At 31.9% G+C, this 22,622-nt stretch overlaps 2 protein-coding genes across 2 annotated transcripts; one reads left to right on the top strand and one right to left on the bottom strand.

The window, feature by feature from the left end:
• Positions 1-14,029: 14,029 nt before the first annotated feature.
• Positions 14,030-15,082, top strand: LOC121206115 (probable protein arginine N-methyltransferase 1). Its single transcript, XM_041076416.1, has 3 exons — positions 14,030-14,278; positions 14,421-14,571; positions 14,689-15,082. Exons 1-3 carry the CDS (start codon positions 14,045-14,047, stop codon positions 14,892-14,894), a joined length of 591 nt encoding a protein of 196 aa, XP_040932350.1. The 5' UTR covers positions 14,030-14,044; the 3' UTR covers positions 14,895-15,082.
• Positions 15,083-16,320: 1,238 nt separating this feature from the next.
• LOC107941844 (ethylene-responsive transcription factor ERF110-like) lies at positions 16,321-17,143 on the bottom strand. Its single transcript, XM_016875467.1, has 2 exons — positions 17,039-17,143; positions 16,321-16,578 (listed from the first exon to the last, which is right to left on the bottom strand). The coding sequence occupies exons 1-2, from the start codon at positions 17,141-17,143 to the stop codon at positions 16,321-16,323; spliced, it is 363 nt and encodes a 120-aa protein (XP_016730956.1).
• Between the last annotated feature and the right edge of the window lie 5,479 nt (positions 17,144-22,622).

The following is a 22,622-nucleotide window of genomic DNA, read 5'->3' as shown; positions in this document are numbered from 1 at the left end:
AACTTGGACATTTTTTTTATTTATTTTATGTTTTTTTTTGGTTTTTGTTAGCTTGGGCTCGGGCCAAAATTAGGCTCTACATTAGGGTTAGAGTTGATAGTAGATCCCCATTGAAACGAAGAAAGAAAATTCAATTGTCTCCTCAAAACCATATTTATGTGAGGTTTCAGTATGAAAAACTTACATTGTTTTGTTTTCTGTATGGATGCCTGGGGCATAGTAATAGTTTTTGCTCTATCCAGTTAAGGATGGAAGTGAATGAAGCTGAAATGGGATGGGATATTTCATTATAGTCTCTACTGACAAGGTGAGCCGCTATAGTTAAAAGTGTGTGGTTACGAGAGGGGAGTATGGTGGGTTCGGTTGGAAATTCATTGGGGTCAAGAATGGTAAGGGTCGCAAGGGGCTTCCTCGTGTCTAAGGGTATAGTAATATTAATATGGTGTTGGGAATGAATTTAGAAGGTAGACTAAAGGAAGGAATTAAAAGGGTTGCGAGTTTGTCTATGGGATTTGGGCAGGATCCAATGATTCATGATCTAGAGGAGAACTCGAATGATAGTTTGGATGGTAATAAAAGGCAAAAAACAATTGTTTTCTCTGGTAGGATTTCTGAAACTTCGAATTCCGGGGAGAATATGGGTGAGTGATCATTGGCTTACCAGGATGAATTATCAGTGACAACTAGGGGATAGGTCGACTGGCAACAATGAGGATTATGTGTTTGAATGTTCGTGGATTAAGGAGTCCATGAGCTAATAGGAGGCTTTAGCAGATGCTGAAACTTCATCATCCCCAAGTCGTCTTCTTTATGGAGACCAAGTTGGATTCGATCTTAATAGAGAAAGTGTGTAAAAAAGAGGGGTTTTGCATAGCATTTATGTACTAGCAGAGGGATCTATGGGCAGACACAGTCTGGGTTGGCTTCCTAAGGTCATAGTTAGCTTAAGGAGTTTCTCCAAAAACCATGTTGATGTGGAGATTCAGGAGTATGAAAGTGATGTTAAATGGAAGACGACAGGGTTTTACGGCTCAACTGATTCAAAGAGTTGAGATGATTTATGGAATCTATTACGTGGGTTAGGTAGAGATCAGAGTTTGCCTTGGATGGTGTACAGAAATTTTAATGAGATAATCTATTCGTTTGAAAAGAAATGGGGGTTAGTCGAGAGGAGGGGCGAATGGATGAGTTTCAGAGGGTGCTAACGGATTGTCAGTTGGAAGATCTGGGTTTCGAGGGGCTTTGGTTTACTTGGAAGAGAGGTAATTTTGAACATAACAATATCAATGAAAGGTTGGACAGAGGAGTTGCTAACTCAAGTTGGTGGGAGAAATTCTCAAACTTCTCTGTGCGACATTTTTCGCATTCGTTTTCTGTGCAATTTCAAGACTGCTGGACGTTGGAGGAATCATGTGAGGTAGAGGTTCGTCAACTTTAAGGAAGTAGTATAGAGATTGTTCCTCAATGCCTTGAATCATTAGGGTTAGGTTTGAAGGCATGGGGTACTCGATTAAGGAAGGAAAATGGTAGGAATATAAAGAAATTGTACGATAGAATTGTTAAGCTTAATTAGGAGGACAGAAATGATGACAATATCTTGGACCTTTTAGGGAGTAAACTAGAGTTGAATCTAGAGATGGATAAGGAGGAGATGTATTAAGAATAAAGGGTGTGTGTGAATGGGTTGAAACATGGTGACCAAAATACCAATTTTTTTCATCGGGTTGCATCACAAAGGAAGTGGACTAATAGAGTCAAAGGATTAAATAGGGGTGATGGTCATATTGCTAGAGACGATGGTGAATATCTAGCATTGCTAATAGGTACTTTATGGAGTTATTCACTTCACAAGAAATGTGTAACTCTGATAATATTTTAGCAGGGGTACGATTATGCATTTAAGATGAGATGAATAAATATCTTACGACCTATTATGAAAGGGAAGAGATCTTCAGCCTTAAAAGCAATGGAGCCTATAATAGGCCATTTTTGCCCAGGCCTAAACCAAGCCAAAAAAATAAAATAAAAATTTAAAGTCCAAATTAAAAACAGTCCATCTGCAAAAATATCAAACCCAAAATAGCCTAAAAAAAACCTAATAGCACAGTAGCCTACAACCTAAACTGTTTTCAGAAAAAAAAAACAAAAACCCTAGTGCCCTTTGCGCCGCTCCTCGTGCCACATCAGTATGCTCACCCCCCGAGGTCTGCCACCGTCAATGCCTCTGCCATCGTTGACTCAACCACGACCTACAAAGAAGAAGCAACACGTAAAAGGACAGAAACAGTAGCAAAAAATAGTAGTAGCACAGAAAAAGAAAAGAAAAGAAAAATGTTATAATTTAAAACTGCTATAAAGGCTAATTTCTTGTAAGAAACAAGGGGAATTTTTTGTAAAAAAAAAACAATCAAAATACAAAAATAAAAAATACTTCAAAGATTTTTTTTTGTGTTTATTTATTTTTCGAAAGAAATATATATATATATATAAAAGAGACGAACAAAAAAAAGATTGAAACTTTTTATTTTTATTTTTACCTTTTTAGACTTTTAGCCATTAGATCTAGGCTTTAGAAGTCAATAGGCAAAAAAAAAGGAAGTTTTTTTTTCGTTTTCTGGCCATTGTGGACGTGGAGCCGTCGCCGGTGGCGAGCCACCATCGCGGCGGAGCTCAGCGGCTCCTTGGTTGGATTCTGGGCTGCTTTCAGAGAAAAAAAAGAGGGCTTTAGGTTTTTTTTAGATAACAGGTTGAAATGATTTTTTTTTGAAAAAAAAATTGGTTTAAATAGACTCCTAAAACAACGTCGTTTTAGGGCTAGCTTCAATAGCCCCAAAATGACGTCGTTTCACCCTTGACCTGCGCGCCGACCCAATTTGACTCAAATGATCCGCGTGTTTTGACGAAATGGTATATTTGCGCGATTAGCCCTTCCGCTTTTGCAGCACGCTTCAGTTAGTCATTTTTCACTCTTTTTTTATATTAAGAATTTTGCCACTAAAATTTTCATGCGTTTCAATTTAGTCCCTGGTTCGCTAATCTCCTGGAGAAGGGACACGTGTCCTGAGGATTGGGATAATTTCTCATTTGGTCCTCGCTTGTTTTCGTGCTTTTCATTTTATTCTTTTATTTATTTAATTTATCCCAATTTATCCTTTTAATTTAATTTAAGTTACGATTAAGTCCTTTACTTATTTTAATTTTTTAATTTTTTAGTTTACTTATTTTCTTATTATTCCTTTACTTTTTGTTATATTTAAATTTTTTTAATTTTCTTTCCATAGAACATCTATTTATTTATTTAATTACAAATTGCACCCTTAATTTCATTTACATTTTGATTTAGTCCCTTATTTTCAATCTTTTATAAACTATTTTCCTTTATATTTGTTTATTTCCTTATTCTTTTACACTTAAAATTCGTATTGTTCTTTTTTATGTGCACATTTTGTCACCCCTATTATTATTATTATTATTATTATTATTATTATTATTATTATTTATGTTATGATTATTTATATTAGAATTCGAATATTATTTCATTTATTTATCTATTTATTATCTCTTAGCTTTTTATATGTTAATATATATATATGATGTTTATATTTTCTTTATTTGTGCACTTGTTTTTCGTATTATTCTTATTCTTATTATTATCATTAATATTGTTATTATTTATTTTCTCTATTATTATTTAATTAGTATAGAATTAGAAGTTATAATATGATTATTGCCATTGTTTATTTGGTGTTTTATTATTATTATAGTTATATCATCATCGTTTATTAGTACAATATTTTTATTTTTTGTATATCATTGGTGCTATCATTTTATTTTATTATAACCATGTCATGAATCGTATTTAAACATATTACGCATTTTTTTTGCTATGCCCGAATAAGCTAAACACATGCTTCTTCAAATGTTATGTTCGTCTTTGCACGATGCAAAAAGGGGAATTTTTAAAATTAAGGCAATATTCCGCAGTTAGAGATTCGAGATATCGTGCCTTAACTAACGGGATTTGACTTTCTCTTTGAACCTAGATAGTCAAACATCCCTTTCAAAATTAAAACACATGAGATTTAAATAGTAATTAAAATAAACAGTAAGCTTATTCTTGAGGATTCGAGATGTCGTATCCTAACTTATGGGATATGACCTTTTGTTGCCTCGAGATAAGAGAGCCTTTTACATACATTTTGATTTATTCAAGTGATTTTAATTTAAAATAACATTATGCAAAGTGGGACCGCGCTTTAAATTCTCTTCAAATTTTTAATTTTCGATTCTAAGACATCAAGTAATTAATTAGGTACCAATTTTGGGCGTGACGAGGGTGCTAATCCTTCCTCATGCGTAACCGACTTTCGAACTCATTTTTGGATTTTGTAGACCAAAAATCATTGTTTTAGTAAATCAAGCCTTTTATTAAAACAATCAAATTACAAGGTGATCCGATCACATCTCATAAAAAAAGATTGGTGGCGACTCCCATTTTCATTTTCAAAATATAAGTCAATTTTAAAAAAAAAAGTTTCGAAAGCGCCTAATAAAGCTTCGGGGCCTGATGATTTTCCTTCATTATTTTTCCAAACTTACTGGCATATCGTTGGGCAGGATGTTGGGTCTTATTATCTTGATATTCTCCATGAAGGTATGTCTTTAGTTGAAATAAATCATACCCATATTGTTCTAATTCCAAAAGTGTCTAATCTTACTAGCATGAAGCATTTCTGCCCTATTAGTCTTTGTACGGTGTTGTATAAGACTATCTCCAAAACAATGGAAGCCGATTTCAAAAAGTATTAAATTGTTGTATGGATAATGCACAAAGCGCTTTTGTTTCTGGAAAGTTAATAACAAATAATATCCTCATTGCATATGAAATTTTAGAGGTGTATAAGCGGAAAAGGCTTGAAGAGAAGAAGCATATTGCTCTTAAGTTTGACATGAGTAAGGTATATGATAGGGTGGAGTGGGAGTTTATAGAGAAGATGATGTTAAAGATGAGCTTCTTGACAATTTGGGTGGATTTTACTATCCAATCTGTGAGTACCATATCATACTCTGTTATTCTTAATGGTGAAGTGGGGAGGGTTTTTCTCCAAGAAGAGATCTTCGACAAAGGTATCCTCTTAACCCATATTTACTTCTAATATATAGTGAAGGGTTGTCTTCTCTAATGCGCATGGCAAGCTAATATGGATTGGCTAAGGGTGTAAAAATATGTTGAAAGGGTTCGGAGGTCTCTCATCTTCTATTTGCTGATGACTGTATTTTATTTGGAGGGGCTATAGTGGAGATCCTAAAGTAAATTCTGAAGAAGCGTGAGGAGACGTTGGGGCAATGCGTGAACTATGATAAATCAATTGTTTATTTTAGTTCGAATTTTGAGGAGGGAGAGAGGAGGAGGAGGATAGTAGATTGTTTGGGGGTTTGTGTTTCTTATGATCTTAAGCGACATTTGGGATTGACAAACATGGTAGGGATGAGTGAAAAAAGAGCTTGTCAAGGGTTGAAGAATTGTTTGAGGAGTCATACTAACAGTTGGTGTGTGAGGCTTTTGTCCAAAGGGGGAATGTGGTATTTATAAATAGTGTGTTACAGGCCATTCCCACTTTTATGATGTCTTGTTTTTTATTGTCAGCTTCATTGTGCTTGGATTAAAAAATGTATGATTACTCGTTTTTTGTAAGAAAAATTTAGGGGGAAAAGGGGGATAAATTGGTGTGAGTGGTCGAAGTTGTGGGAGTTGAAAAAGAATGGTGGCATGAGATTCTAGACTCTTGGTAAATTTTGTCTTTCTTACTAAACAAGGGTGACGTTTGCTTAAAGATCGAAGTTTGTTATTAGCCAGATCTCTTAAAGCCAAATACTATCCTACTACTGATTTTTTGGATGCAAATCTAGGAACTTACCCATCCTATACCTGGAAAACATATAGGCTGCAAAGGGTCTGCTAAAAGAGGGAATGGGCCGGTAGGTGGGAACGAGTTCAAAAATTAGTATTTGGGATGATGTCTAGGTTCCTAGATTAGCAGAATGTAAAATTCAGAATTTGGAAGGTACTTTGCCACTTAATTTTCTGACTTGATTTTACAACATGAAAGAAAATGGGATGTAGCTAAAATTACTAGTTGCTTTAGAACCAAGGTGGTGAGCAAAATTTTGTGTATCCGGCTCGCTTTGAACCCGCAGCCTGATATTATTGTTTGGGGAGCAAATACACAGTTAGGAGTGGCTATAGGACTCTATTACAAGGGTTTAGAATACCTAACACTATTGTTAACAATAGTGGTTACAATATTTTCTACAAGAAGATTTGGCAACTCAACTTGTCAGGAAAGATTAAAATTACAGCCTGACATATTTTTCATCATCTAATCCTTAATTTCTACAATTTATACAATAAACGGCTAGTTAGATTTGCTGTTTGCCCCAAGTGTGTGGGTGGTGTAATGAATTTAAGATCTGGTTTTTGAGATTGCCCTTTTGCAGCTAAGGTTTGGGATCTGTTAGATATAAAATTAACTTTTTATTTGTACAAAAAAGTAAAAGTACCATGGAGGCACCTATATTAGGAGTTGAATTGCATATTGCCCCCTTTATTAAAAAATTGGACAAATTAGTCTCTATAAGTTAGATTAAAAAGTAAATTGGTCATTTTGTTAAAAAATTTCATCTATTTCTACCAGTAAGTGCTAACGCGGCTGACAGAGCAACTAGACAGTGACATGTGGCATGCCATGTGTACCTCATGTTAATGTGAGAATATTTAAAAGTTTTTAAAATACATGTAGTTTATAATTATTTAAAAAACCACATCTAGGATAAACTTGAATAAATGGTTATCCAGGTTCATTTGAACATGTACAACCTGGATAATCATCTTGGACATTGATTTTTCAAATAATTATAAATAAAAATAAAAATAAAAATATAGAAAATTGTTCAAAATTTATTAAGAAATATAATAAATTATAAAATATTGAAAATTAATAAAAATATATTCTAAAATAATTTAAAATGTTCATTATTAACTAGCAAAAAAGGATTGTTTAGTCATATACTGGTTTCTTAAATAATTATAAAAAATTATACAAAATTAAATGAAATTATTTAAAATGGTTATGAATTATAAGAAATTAAAAATAATCATTTAAAATTTTTAATTTTTTTATAATTATTAAAACTATATATATACACATACATATAGCATATTTAAAGAATTCAATATGTATATATGTACTTTCTTAATCAAGTTGACAAGTCCTATTTTATTAATTTCTTATAATTCATAATATTTTTTTGATGTAATTCAAATATATATATATACACAAATATATACAATAGAAACCTTTCACAATAAATTTTTTATTATTAATTTTAAAAAATTTAAAAAGTATTTATAATTTCTTATCATTCTTAACCATTTTAATAATTTTTTATATGTTATATTTTTTAATAACTATTTAAAAAATCACTCCAAAATGAACTTAGACAAATGGTTGTCTACAACCATTTGACCAAGTTCATTTTGGATGTTGTTTTTAATCATTTTTAATAAATTTATAATTTCTAACTATTTTCTTTAATTTTTTAATTATTAAAAAAAATATGTTTGTGATGAACTTAGTTGGCTAAGTTCATCTTGGATGTGGTTTTTAAAATAGTTGTTTGAAAATTTATTTTTTAAGATTTTTAATTTTTTAACTATTTGTCTAGGGGACAAAATATTATGTCAGCATAAGGTACATATAATATACTATATATCATTGTCTTTGATTTAATCTACAAGGGCTAATTTGCTCATTTTGTAAGTAGAGGGTATAAAAAGCAATTTGACTCCAATGGTACTTTTACATAATCCTTCTCATCCTTTAATTCCATGTCCCTTACATTTAAAAAACTAGAAAAACCAAATAATCACTTAACAACACAAATGGATGAAATTTTTAACAAAATGGGTATTTTGAACTTTTTCGAGCATATAAGGGCTAATTTGCCCCTTTTTTTTAAGTAACGATGGCAAATGCAATTTCATTTAGGGATGATAATGTAGCAGAGCGCGGGTTAATATTGCAAAATCCACTACTCCTCCATAATTGGCATGCTTTGCTCCACCACCCGCCCTACTTCACTAAGGATGTATAAATCTTGGAAACCACTACCACCTCCATGGATGATGGAGGCATCCATCCCCACCCCACTCCACCCTGCCCCGCCTCGCCCCGCCCCGCCCTGCTTCAATTTAATTTTTCTACTTATCTTTATTTTCAATCTTTTTAAAGTCAAGTAAATATTTAAACATAAAATATATTATTTTTCTATATTATATTATTACTTTTTTTATCCTTTTAATAATTTATATATACAAAAATAAAATAGTAATTTCATATAATGAAGCAATTAGGACGAGATAAGCAATTACCATAATCGCTCTATACCACTATTCAAAGAAAAAAATCTACCCCGCCCTAGATTCACTTTTTAAATAAAAAAAAAGTTCACTCTATTAAAAATGAATCGATTCGAAATCTATTGAAGGATTTAAATTTTATCATTCCTAATTAAACTTGGGACATAATACCTTAACCAACATTAAAAAAACTTCACATGAGTATATTTAATTAATTCTCAAAGTTAAGTAAAAGTAGAAAGCACAATATCCTATTTATAGATTTAAGCTGCTTGGAAAGAAGATACCAACATTTCCTTTTACCTCTTAAGCATTTTACTTGGTCATAACTTTACTCCTTAAGTTAAAGCAATCCTAATTTAATAAGTTAAGTCGCCATTGTAGCATTGAGAAAATATTATGGTGTTTAAACCATAATAAGAGATGATACCAGAGTCATCATCCTTTTATTCGTTTTTGTTGAATTAATCATTTTATTAGTTTGAACAACCACTGACATATGTGTATTTATATGATATTAATTATATCTTTTTTATGGCCTCTGTTGTGCTTGCCTGTAAGATTACCACACCGGCAATTCACTATTTTTTTTTTTAAGAATTTATCCTTATAGTTATAATTATAAATCTGGACAATGTTGACACATAATAAAACTTAAACCACAATAAAATTTCAATAAATATCATTTTTACTCATTTTGAGACTTGTCTAATCTCAATTTAACATTAAATCAAAATCTCATTTTAAACTCAAACTTGTTCTAGGATTAGATCAGTACAAAGTACAAACCCAAATAACAATTCTTTTGATGAATGATGATCAACAATTATGGCATTTTGGGCCCAACACTAATAGTTTCATATTTTGTTAACAGCATCAAGAGTCCAGGTCCATGTGACAATTTGGAGCGCTGCACTGCATTATTTTTAGTGGAATGGTTAATTATTGTTATTTTGTTTAATTATGTTATAAGTCTCTAAACATTTTGTATGTTTAAAATTTAGTACTCTTTTTTTAAGATTATATATTTTTATAATTTAATTTTTTTTTAAAAATCCATTTCAACTCAACTTGATAACATAAAAAAAATTGTTAGAATAATATTAAGAAAAATCGACACACATTTTAATTAAATAATTAATAATATTAACTATTTAAATTAACTAATAATATTATAAAATAGAGAAATAAAATCAAGTTGAAATTTGAAGTATCTAGATTAACATAAAAAAAAATATTTATAAGAATTTTAATTTTTGCCTTTAAAAATGATTAAATTTTGGGTAAATTGCACCAACAGTCACTCAACTTTGGGGTAGCTGACAAAACAGTCACCTAGGATTCATTTAAGTCACTCAACTTTCGAAAAGTTACAAAACAATCACTAACGTTATGAAAAAGTGACAAATTAGTCACTGATTAACAGTTTCTGTTAGGAGGTTAACAGGAACGCTGACGTGGCAAGTTAACTAGCTGATGTGGCCAGTTAACTTGCCACGTTGGACGAATAGTTAAAGGAAAAAATAAAAAAAGAAAGGATGATTGGTCAGAATGATTTTTCTTCTTATCTTTCTCTTCATCTTCTCCTCCCTCAACCTCTTTCTCTTTATGCTTATTTTATTTTTTCTTGTTCTTATCTCCTTTCTCTTCATCTTCTTTCTCCCACAACAGAACAATGGCTACAAATCAGGAGCCACAACAACAGTTGCTGAACAACCCCAAGCTACCCGCATCCTTGAAAAACCATGGGATTACTATGAACCAGTGGATGAAGGATAATGACTAGATGAGACCATAGAGGCACTAGAAAATTTGACCCACTTGTCAGACTTTTATTAGACAGCTGCCTAAAAACGTCCAATTGTTGATGCTCACCAAAAACCAGAGGAAAAGAAGCAGAGGAAGAAGAAGATGATGAAGCAACAGAAGAATGAGCTACAAATGAAGAAGTAAAAGGTGACAAAGAAGAAGATAGGAATGGGTGTTAAAAGTTAGGTAACTAAGATGATTGCATCATCTGTTCCATCAAGCTCGTAGCTTATTGTCCATAGAAATCAGCAGAACTCTGTAGCAACTGTGAGTACTGCCAGTAATCTCTCAACATATCACACTATGTTTGGTTGGGTGTATTGGCTATGCCAATACACCCTTAATCGGTGGGCCCCACCTAATACATCTCTATTCCATCGTTTGGTTGAATGTGTTTCTAATACCCGTGTAATACAATACAGATTTAATCGGTGAAAACCACCGATTTGTAATACAGCCCTTTTGCTCAGATTAGGTGCTGCATCCAAATCCCTCCCTGTTTTACCCTCCCAATTGGCTTCCCCATTCCGTCGCGTCTTCCTTCGTTCTACCTTCGCCTCCCGATTGGCTTCCCCATTCCTTCGCCTCTTCCTCTGTCTGTCAACCTCTTCTTTTTTTTCTTTACAACCAGTCACTCTTTTGATTTGCCTTCTCAACCAGTCCACCTTTTTCTTTTCTTTTTCTCTGTGTCAGTCATTCGATTGCTCTCAATTGGTGTTATTGCTACTGAAAGGTAAAGGTTTCTCTCTTTTGCTCTCAATTATCCTGTAATTTAGTGTCTTGTTAGTGTTACTGCTCTCAATTGGTGTTACTGCTGTCTTGTTAGTGTCTTCTTCATTGCACTTTCAGGGCTTGATCTCTGTTTCTTCTTTCTCAGTTGATGTGCAACTTTACATAAACAAGACTGAGCCCCCCATTGTTTTACCCTTTTTTCTTTCTATGTTAGGGCATAAGACATTGGCATGCAATCTGCTGCAAAATTCATTTTCGCCTAAACTTCCTAGCATGTTTCAATCCGTGTTTTTCATTAACTGTGATTATGTAATTTGGAACTTAGGTTGAGCATCTCCATAAATGGCGTCTCCCCTTTGTTCTCTTTTCCTCTTGTTATCTTTTCTGACTTTCTAGTTAGCCACCTAATTAAGATACTTCCATATTAAAATTTCATGTAAAAACGGTTGAGTTTATTCATGTTTTATTCTTTGTAGTCTCACTGTCTACATTAATTTGTGCAGTTGTTGGTTTACTCCATCTATTTTGAGTGGTTAATGTTTCTTTGAATCTTTTGAGCTGAGGTGATTAACTTAAAATTCCATATTTCAATCAGCTGTTCTTTTTCTCAACTTTTAGGTGTTAAAGGAATTTACTCTTCAAAAACAATTGATCGTGCAACTCATTTTTTGCATCACTATTCAAGCTACTTGGGTGCAAGGTATGAATTATAGGTCTGATTTTATTTAATTAATTAGTTTTTTAATATTGTAGAATGCAACTTGTAGAAAACTGTAAAACTTTTTCATTCTAATTGATGTTGTCTTTGACATGCATATTAGTTGGTCCAATCCTTCGAGGATGATAATATTCTATGCACTTCTTCCATGTCCTGCTTGTTGAATGCATTTGAAAGGGAGTGCACTTGGTCCTGTCTCTATAATGTTGTCATGTCCTGCTTGTTGAATGCATTTGAAAGGGAGTGACTGGTTAGTGAAATATATAATTTCAACCTCTTCCGCATTTGCTTTACTTTTTCAACATTATCCGTCTCTCTGCTCCTCTCCATGCAAGATACAGCCAAACAAAATATCTCATCTCGAATACCTATCTTTGCCTCCTTCATTTCGAATAAAACCCGAAAAATTTCATCTGTCCTTCCAACTTTTCCAAGCTCCTTAATGAATACTAAATATGCTTTCCAAGTAGGTCGGATGCCCCTCTCCTCCATCGAATTGAATACTTTCCATGCTTCGGATATAAGGTTTTGGCCAACATGACCTGCAACCATGGCCATAATAGCAACAGTTTCAGGCTCAACACCTTTCTCCATCATCTCATTGTATAAATCACAGCCTTTTTTATACTCTTTCAATCTACACAGGCGTTGCATTAGATCAGTGTAAGTAGAAGCCGTTGGTAAGTACCCGGATTCCTTAATGCTTTAGAAAATATCTAGTGCCTTGGAAAGGTCATTTCTTCTTAAGTGGCCATTGATGATAATCTCATAAACCTTCTCACTAACCAGTTGTCTTGTCTTCATAATATCGAGGATTTCCAAGGCATCGGCAATCCTATCGGTCCTGCACAGTCCTTTGATCAGAATCTCAAAATAACGGGGGTCCAAAGACAACCCTTTATTCTTAAGGTCCCGAATCAATTCTAAAGCTTCCTTAATTCTTCCAGAAATACATAAACAAACCATGTTGATGGAAATACTGCTCCATACAAAATCAATGAGAAATAGTATATTTTATATCAATATATAAAGCTAATTGCTGTAGAAAACATTTGTTATGGCGAAACCAAATATTGCCTAGCAGAAGTCAGAATGTAGGAACTAAGAAGAGAGGTTGGTTTCATTACACATATGTTGTAGCTCAGGCAGGTTCCAATATGTGTTAAGACGACTCCCTCTTTAAGATATATCACTTCTCGGCCCCCTTGGTATTTAATCAAGTGACTAAGCTGTGCTTCTCTTGCTTCTAAAGTTTTCCTTCAGTAATGCAAATTTTTTCTTGCATTGGTTTACAGTCTTCCCAGGAACAGCAGTGGCTACTCGTTCCCAATGCTGACTGGTTTCCTTTGGGAATGTCTTCAGAGCCTGAATCAGTGCTCTTTCTTGTACAGCAGACCATACATCTTGTTCTGAACTTGATGAAACACCATTGCCAGAAACCACATCAACAGGATTACTTTAATAATTCTTCCTTAATTCAAATCAAGGCTGATTTCCTTCTCAACCATCTCCTTGTAAAATTGCATAGCTAAGTGAGGCATTTTGACAAACACCTGGCCTTCTAGCCAAAGATTGTTCTATAAACTCAAGCTCCTTGGCATTGGTTCGTGGGGTTATCGAAAACCCAAATTTGGTTTCATCTGAGGTTACATTAACAACACTTAAAATGTCAGTTATTTCTTGGAAGAGTGATGGGATGGTACCAGTTTCAGCTTGGCTCTTCAAGTTAGCTTGTGGGGCTTTCTTCGTTGGTTTGGATGATTTGGAGAGTGTTGAAAATCAAAGGGGACGAAGCTTAAGTCTCGAGAAATGGAGGCGAATCACTGATTGTGAAAGAAAGTGCTGGAATTTGACTAAGTACCTCATATTTGAAGCAAATTTTTTGATCATCTCAGCTTATTGTTGCGCATAAACCATAGCTTCTTATTAATGGAAGTTTGTTGAGTGAAGTTATAGTCCTACTGAGCTTCGAATACTTTTTGGGGGGGTAAACAACGTTACCAGTTTACCAGTGACTTAAAAAATAATCACTTAACTCTAAAATAATTAGACGACTGGGAAAGAAAAATAAAACATAATTGAGTGACCAAAAAAACTTGGGTGATTATTAATGTAGTTTACCCTTTTCTCTTTACGTCATTAACAGTAATAGTTAAATTTCAATTCTAGCCCCTCTACTTTTTTATTATATTAAATTATATATTTCAATTTCATGTTCATATTTGGAGTCTGTTTGATTCACTGAAAATATTTTCCAAAAAAAATTTTCTAAAATAGAATGGTTTTTTTGAAAATGTGATGTTTTTTGGTATTTGGATGATTTTAGGTAAAACATTTTCCACAGTTTGATATAAATCTAGGTATTCATGTTCATATGTATTTGTATAACTTTCAACGAGTTTTTCTATTGTGTTTCATTGCAATTCAACTTTTTGTATTCTTATATATACCCCATCTTTTCTACATGGCATCATCTTGCTACAGTTTGGAATAATGTTTATGGCTTTGACATGAGTTGTATAAAAAAGCAAGCTATGATGGAACCTCTTGTTGACACGGTTGACCAGAAACAAATTGTAACAAATTGCCACCTTCTCAAGGTGAGAAAATACACAAGCATATTCCTGTATGTATGTATATATCATTGGGTATCTATATATATGAACACTTATTGGAAATTATTTTACAAAATAATGTGTTTGGAGTACAACTGAATTATTTATTTTGGTTTTCTGGTTTCAGACAATGGATATTTCTAAGATGGTTCTTGGGGATGCTTCTTTCACTGCACCTTTCAAGCTTATTGCAGAGCGTGATGATTACATCCATGCTTTCGTTGCATATTTTGATGTTTCGTTTACCAAATGCCACAAATTGATGGGTTTCTCTACAGGTTTGTATCTACATCAAAATTCTCCATCCTTTGTCCTTTCCATTTTATCTACGAATAGAAATCAGCAAGCCAGCCTAGAAGAACTTTGCCTTGGCTAATGGCAAATACAAAATGCAGGACCAAGATCGCGAGCTACCCATTGGAAGCAAACAGTCCTATATCTAGAGGATGTGTTAACCATCTGTGAAGGGAAGACAATAATTGGGAGCATGACTGTTGCACCAAACAAGAAGAATCCCCGAGACGTTGATATAATGGTTAAATATTCATTGAGCGGACGACGTTGTGTGGTTTCGAGAGTTCAATTCTATAAGATGCGCTGATTTTGTTGCAGAGTATTTCATCACCACTACTAGCTGTAGGATACCTTGTTTGCATGTTCCTCAAATGTTTCACCAACATTTTTTTAATTCCTTTTCTACTTTCTTTTTTCTCGAAAGGTTTTCCCTGAGAAAGAAAAACACATAAGATGCATGTACTTCATTAACTCAATCCAACTGTTTTCTTCTCATGTATGCTTCATATTGAGTCTTGTGTTTTGTGCTGATGTGAGGGAGCATATATACAAATGACATTGGATGTATGACATAGGACTAAATAGATTTTGAGCTTTGACAAGCTGCTTATAAGCATTGTTTCTTATAGAAGAAACACATTATTGGAGAAAGCTTTTGAATCTCCCAACTATTGGATTTGGGTTTCTTTTTGACAATTTGTTTATTGTGCTTTTGTTTAGATGATGAGAAAGGAAAGTCAAGAATTATATTTACTCGTTAAGTTAAATGAAGATATTTGTAATTTAAAAAAAATAAAAATTCAATATAAATTTAAAATAAGAGTTTAACTAAAAAATAAGAGTTAGTGGCAAAAATTAATAAAATTTAAATTTTAGTGGTAAAATTCAATAACATAAAAATTAAGTTACAAATTTACTCATTTTTTTAAAAAATAACGACAAATATAAATAAAAATAAAGTACAGTGACAAATTTCAATATTTATCTATAGTATGATGATAAATTATATATTTTTATTAACTTATATTTAATAATAATTATGTTAAATTATATTTTATAGTATTATATATTATGATTTTAGAAAATTCATATAAGAATATTTAATATTAAGAATTTTATTAAATCATATATTTTAATTAAAATATATTTAATATTTATTATTTCAAATTATATTTTATAGTATCATATATTATGATTTGAGTAAATTCATATAAGAATATTGATTATTAAGAATTTTATTATAAATTATATATTTTAATTAAAATATATTTAATAATAATTATGTTAAAATATGATTAAATTATTTATTACTGATAATAATAATCTTATTAAAATTTAAATAACAATAACAATAATCATTTACCAAAACAATTTTATGCTAAGGGTATTCTAGTCATTTTAGTTTTTTCCATTATGCTATTACACCTCTATTCCATTCAACCAAACACAAGATTACTATTACGCCTCTATTCCATTACATTCAACCAAACAGTGGATTAGCTATTACACCTCTAATCCAATACACCTCTAATCCCAATACACCTCTAATCCAATACACCTCTAATCCAATACACCTCTAATCCAATACAGCGAACCAAACGCACCCTCAGTTGTAGGGCTGTGAAGATGTTGGGAATAATAAAGCGATGGCAATGGCGTTGAATAAGGTAGCCAAACTAGGTTGTTAGAGAACTAAAAACTAATGTTTGGGTAGTAGGAAAGTTCTGCATTGGTTAAGGAACAAGCCTTACAAGTTCAGGAAAATTTAACTTGGCCCTGCTTCCCTTGAATTTCAAAGCAGCTTCATCATAGGCTCTTGCGGCGGCTTTCACAGTATCAAAGGTGCCTAGCCAAACTCTTGTTTCTTTGTGAGGATCACGTATTTCGACCGCCCATTTGCCCCATGGCCTTGGCCTAACACCCCTATATCTTCTTCTTCGCTCGTCGGTTTCTTCATAGGCGGCTGCTGGTGCAATAATGCTTGTAGTTTCCTCAACAACTTTTTTTTAAAAAAAGCTAATCAAATGAGACGTCTTCTTTTGAAAGTAAAATATTATTTCTTCTAAGACCAATATGGATTGAGAGGTTGAATTGCTTAAATTCTAAATGAAGGTGGTAATGCTAGCTCGTTGCAACTTAAGTTCCATAAGCTGACTAATGCAAACTTTATAAACATGCAATATTACATACTAGTTAATATTTTTTATTATTTATTATTACTACTAGTAATTAATATTTTATTAAACTAGTGATAATAGGAAAACAATTAAGTCTTTTCTAGATTATGTTATCTTATGCAATCATATGTAAGGAAAGGAAAACAATAGCGGAATCCCCTAGATTTTCATTGAAAGGGAAAAGAGAAAGAAAAGAAAGAGTTTAAGAAGAAGAAAAAAAATGGAGGAAAAGTGGTATTTATTGATAGGAATATATATACATAACAGAAGTTACAGTAAAGGATGAATCGGCATGAGAGCCTCTAAAATCAGCAAAACTTCTTTGAACCGTTGGTGCAGCAGACTCAACCAATTGAGCACTAGTCTTATCTCCTTCCATTTTCTCTTATTCTTCTTCTCCTCCTCCTCTTTTTCTTCTTTTTCTTCTTCTTCTTCTTCTTCTTTTTCTTCTTCTTCTTCTTCTCTGTTTCTTCTCTTATTCTTCTTTTTTTCTTCTTATTCTACTACCCAAGGCTGTTTAGGGTTAAAAAGGACTGTTAAAATGACATCTAACCCACCGTTAAATGCCATGTCATTTTTTCGTTACGTTTGTAACGAAAAATGGAAAAAAGGACAGTTTTGTTATTTTTTCAAAGTTGAGTGACTGAAATGAAACCTAATGACTGTTTTGTTAGCTACCCCAAAGTTGAGTGACTGTTTATGTAATTTACCATTAAATTTTTTTGCCCTTCTATTAAGCCTAAATTTGATATTTAAGTACTACACTTTAGTTTTTAACGTAATTTGATCCTATATTTTTATATTTTTCTTAATTAGTCTAAATAGTTAATACCTTTAAGTTTTACGAGGTCATATATAATATCAATTCCATAAAGTCTTAGAGACGGATACGTGGCTTTCCATTTTTTTTTGGGTTTGTCATGCCCTTTTTTTTTAAAAAAAATTATAAAACAATTATTAAACTTCAGTTTTAGCTTCTATATTTTGTTGAAACTTAAGATTTAATTTATATATTTTAATTTTTTATATAATTTGATTATTCTGTTTTTATAATGTTATTAGTTAGTCTAAATACTTAATATTGTTAACTATTTCACTCCAAATACTAATATTAATTTTTCTTAGGAACACAACTCTAACAAAAAAAATATTTTATCATGACGAGTTCGAAATAGTGCTTTTAAGAAAAAAAATCTTATAAACATTTTTAACATTCTTTTTATTGTTGCATGACTACTAAGTGATTTTTTTTAATTTCAAAATGTGACAACGGTGAATTTAATAAAAAAAATTAATAGTGGTAACATTTGGATCTAAACTTTTAAATTTAAAAAATAGAATAACTTAAATTCCTAAAAATAAAAGTAGAAATTAAATTTCAAATGTATAAAATTTATGAAGAGTTAAGAGTATATTTTAAGTTTTAAATTAAATCTAATTGAATATGATACAAAAACAAAGTCATAATATTATCTCCAATTTACTTTAGATTAAGTACACGACACATGTAACAATGATCACCCATGAGAGTGATTCAATAATCTATTTTAATAACATACATATATAATATTAACAATGCGATAAATTATCTTTAATTGCTTATTTTAAAAATTATTAGGGATTTAATTGTCTTGGTTATTTTTTAGAAAGACTGATTTACTCAATATTAAAATTATAAAGTATTAAAGATGACTTTTTACCTATAAATTATTATTATGGAGTAAATTGTCTATACTATTATTAAGGAATTGATTGTGTTTTTGTTTCACTTGATTAGGTGACATCAACTTAGTAATGAAATTACTAAAAGCCACAGTTTAATTATAGGCTAAAGGGTAAAAGATGTCTTCAGGAAAAAAATAAATGAAAATCAATTAAACATTTTTAAAAAACACTCAGTTGAGAAAATAAAATCAAATGAACCATTAGATTAACAGAAAGTATCATTAACCAGTTTGACCGTGAACAAACATTAACATGGCTGTAAAAGTTGAATGTCGACAATAACAATATAAAACGATCGCAAAGCAAAAAAGAAAGAAAAAAATATAAAATCTATGGACAAGAGAAGAAGAAAATTCACTAATGTCGAATTTGAATAATATAAGAGGAGTTTAGACTATCTATTTATAGGTTGAAAAATATTATTCTAATCAATGTTAAATAGAAGCAATGTAGCAAAGTTGAAACACATTATTCTAATCAATATCAAATAGAATAAATGTACTTCTATATTGATTCCACTTCAGCCCTCAGCCTTCACCCCCACATATCTCCCTACTTTGTCACTTCTTTTAACAAGAATTTGGGTCACACAACTCTAACAATTGTTGATGAAAGTAATAAGAAATTGACACGTAGGGCATGCCATGTAGGTAAGCACATTAACCTTGTTAGAAAATCTGGTTTGAAAAATGTAGCGAAAAGTAAATTTGAGGAAAAATTAGAGTTTTAAATATTTTTTTTCCAAAACTAAAACTTGATTGTGTTATCTAAAATAATAAACACTTAATCAAAATTATACATTTTCAATTCGTCTAGGATGAATACTTCGACCGAATAGTTTTCTTCACTATCCTCAAGCTCACATATGCTAAGTGTGGGCTCGTTTTGAATCAAAAAAAATTTCACAAAATTACTAATAGGGAAATTTTGTAATTTCCCTAAACCTTTGGGCTAAATTATAAATAAGAAAAATATCTCTAGAAATCTTCTGAAATGATTTTTTCAAAGAATTTTCTCTCTACAGCTTTCTCTTGAATTCAAGTGTGTGAAAAATAATGACGCAAGACTCTTTATATAAGGAGAGTGTAGAAAGTTCAACTATAATTAAACTTAATCACTTTAATATTAAATTAATATAATATTTATCAAGATAATATTAGATTAAAATTGAATTTATCAAATTAAACTTGATATTAAATCTATTAAATTAATAAAATATTTATCTACAAAATAACTATTAAATTAAATTTAATATTAAAATAATAAAATACTATTAAGATAAATATTAAATTATCCAACTAATGATTGGAACGTTGACCCGATTTCACATACGAGGCCTGGTTCGACCAGTGTTTGGGTCTCAATCTTGGTTTTGGGTTTTGGGCTCAATTTTCGATATTAGGTCCAATTTTCAAGTTCAATTATCCATTGAGCTAATTTTCTGACTTGAAAATTAATTTTCAAAAATATCATATTAATTAATTTGATGATTTAATTTTACTTTATTAAAATTAATTTTCCCAAAAATCACTTACATTTTCCAAATTAATTTTAAGAAAAAATTATTTAATCAAATTCTCTAGTTGAACAATTCTCATGACTGCTTAATTTAATTCCACATCAAATAAATCGACTCAATTAAATTATTTCCAAAGTCGTAAAATTTTCTTCTAATTCAAATGCAGACTGATCAAGATTTTGTTGAGCTAGTGGAGGGACCAATCAGATATATACAATTAGACTCTAGTAATTTCAATTATGTCCAGAAGTATAATTCCGATAATTTACAATTTACTTAATCATGGAGTCAATCTACAAGAAGTACCATGATTGAGAACTCCTTATTGTATACTCTTTATGAAAGCTATTCATCCAACTGTTTTATCCAATGACCTCGTCATGTGTGTGTTACCCTTATATGATACCCTTGATTCCTTTTAGTTAAATCTATTCACTCAATACAATCTTATTTATCTCATTTTCACAATTGTGTCTTCTTAATAATTAATATGATTACTATCAACAAATGATTGTGATAAATTGCTCGTTTGATAACAAGCAACCCATGGCCATGTTCCATATTTATCAATCTATACAATTCCAATGAGAGGATATCGTTAACTCTTTAATCAAGCTATAAATTTCATTGTTGCTAGTAAAATCATATCATATACAAGTCATGTACCCAACATTTCGGCTATAGGCCCGGTCATCTTATAGCATAAGCCTCCACTTAAATCAAAGCACATGAGTTACATACGCATGGTTAGTGACTAACTTGGGATTTAGGTAAATCACACCATGAATGTCACAAGTGAATTAATTCACAGACGAATTCAAAATTAATTTTACCTGGGTCCAGTCCAGTGTATCATTCTTCCAATGAGTATATCTATGTCTCTACTTGTGGAGTCAACTGTTTCGATAACCAAGACTAGCCATCTCCCCAGTTGGAATTGTAGGTGACATAATAATCCTTATAAGTATTTGAATCAAATGCTCACTTTGATTCTAATGGGATTACTACTCGTTTAAATTATCTACTGAAGTAAGTTGTCTTTCTCGCAATCTAAATGTTCTTACAATGCCACTTATCATCAATTTTAAATTAGACAACCAATGAGCTAATATTTGGTTGTCACAATTTCTCGATGCATGCAAAACATGAAAGATAGAAACACAAAAAGGAAAACAATGAGTTTCGACCATGCTTTGAACACCACTAGTCGACCATTATAGAAATTTTAAAAAATAAAATAGAACAATTAGATTAAGTTGAAACCACACTTACGCTGTCCGTCTTAGACTCGAAATGCAGAGATTAAGCTTCAATAGGGAAAGAAGGAAGAGAAAATGGAGGGAGAAGGGAAAAAAACGAAGAAAGAAGAGGTGAATAGTGAGAGGGGCGACAATAGGGTGTCAATTGCTCAAAAAAACTGAAAGCAATGTACAAATTTATGTTTTGTACTAGGGTTTCAAAGACAGGGGTGGCACCTTAGGGATTTTGAGCAAAAATTCAATAATAAAAAATTATACGAGTGAGGGGAATCAAACTCGAGTTCTCAAGGGAAGGAAGGAAACTTTAAACTATTGAGCTAAACTTATTACTTGAAATAGTTTTAAAAATTTAAAACCAAAATTTTTGGATATTACAGCTTGTCCAAACATTAGTGTAACACCTCTAACCCGTCTCTATCATGAATTAGGGTTATGAGGATTACCGTACAATTGGAACCTTTATAATTATTTTTATTCAAAAATCATAAACATAACTTAAACCATTCATACATACACATATTGTCCATAAATCGAGCCTTCGAAGCCCTAAAAATACTTTAGAAACAAATCGGGGCCAATTTGAAATCATTTGGAAAGACTAGGAAAAATTCACAAAAATTGAAAACAGGGGTCACATGGCCGTGTGCCTCACACGGTTGAGACACAAGCCTGTGTCTCAAGCCATGCAACCTTCGAACTAGGGACAGACGATCGTGTCTTAGCCCATGTCCTCACTCGTATAACTCACTAAGTAGGGTTACACGGCCGTGTCACACGCCCGTGTGCCAAGCCGTGTAACTAACTGACTTGCACCTTAATCATTCAACAGGTGACACACGGCTGTGTTGCCAAGCCGTGTGTCTTACACAGCCGAGTCACACGCCTGTGTCTTTGGCTTTGTGGACCTAAATTGTACCTTGAACAACAAGTTTACCATTTCAAGCTTACTTGGGCATTAAGCAATTCAAATGCCAATCATTTAACCTATTCAAAATACGATTAAACATATTCAAAACATGCCAAAACAATCATCCTAAGTGCCTAACCAATGTACCCTCATTGGTACCACATTTTATATCATCAAGACACATCAAAATGCATCAACGAAATCAAAGTTTAAAGTATGCAAAAATCACTCAATTTAGCCTAACATAAAGCTACTTAATACATCAAGCTTTAAGTTTTAAACACTTATCAAGCCTTTGGTCAAAAGACATACTAACATTTAGTTTCAAACATAAACATATACTTGTAACCCAATTTACCTCACATTCACAAAACAACTCACATTCACAAAACAACTAACAACCAAAGACATCATAGGTACATGCCATTACAAAATTAAACATCACCAC

This window comes from Gossypium hirsutum, chromosome A09, assembly GCF_007990345.1.
Source record: "Gossypium hirsutum isolate 1008001.06 chromosome A09, Gossypium_hirsutum_v2.1, whole genome shotgun sequence".
Classification (NCBI taxonomy): Eukaryota; Viridiplantae; Streptophyta; class Magnoliopsida; order Malvales; family Malvaceae; genus Gossypium; species Gossypium hirsutum.
Note: the sequence above shows the minus strand (reverse complement) of the source record. Positions and strands in the feature narration are given on the sequence as shown.

Excerpts from the sequence above, each read along its gene's own strand:
- LOC107941844 (XM_016875467.1), bottom strand. The coding sequence starts at position 17,143 with ATGGAAGGAGATAAGACTAGTGCTCAATTGGTTGAGTCTGCTGCACCA. Across the intron at positions 16,579-17,038 it reads ATGCCGATTCATCCTTTACT|GAAACTACAAGCATTATTGC; the intron begins GTAACTTCTGTT and ends AAAGTTGTTGAG.
- LOC121206115 (XM_041076416.1), top strand. The coding sequence starts at position 14,045 with ATGTTCATATGTATTTGTATAACTTTCAACGAGTTTTTCTATTGTGTT. Across the intron at positions 14,279-14,420 it reads CAAATTGCCACCTTCTCAAG|ACAATGGATATTTCTAAGAT; the intron begins GTGAGAAAATAC and ends TTCTGGTTTCAG. Across the intron at positions 14,572-14,688 it reads ATTGATGGGTTTCTCTACAG|GACCAAGATCGCGAGCTACC; the intron begins GTTTGTATCTAC and ends TACAAAATGCAG.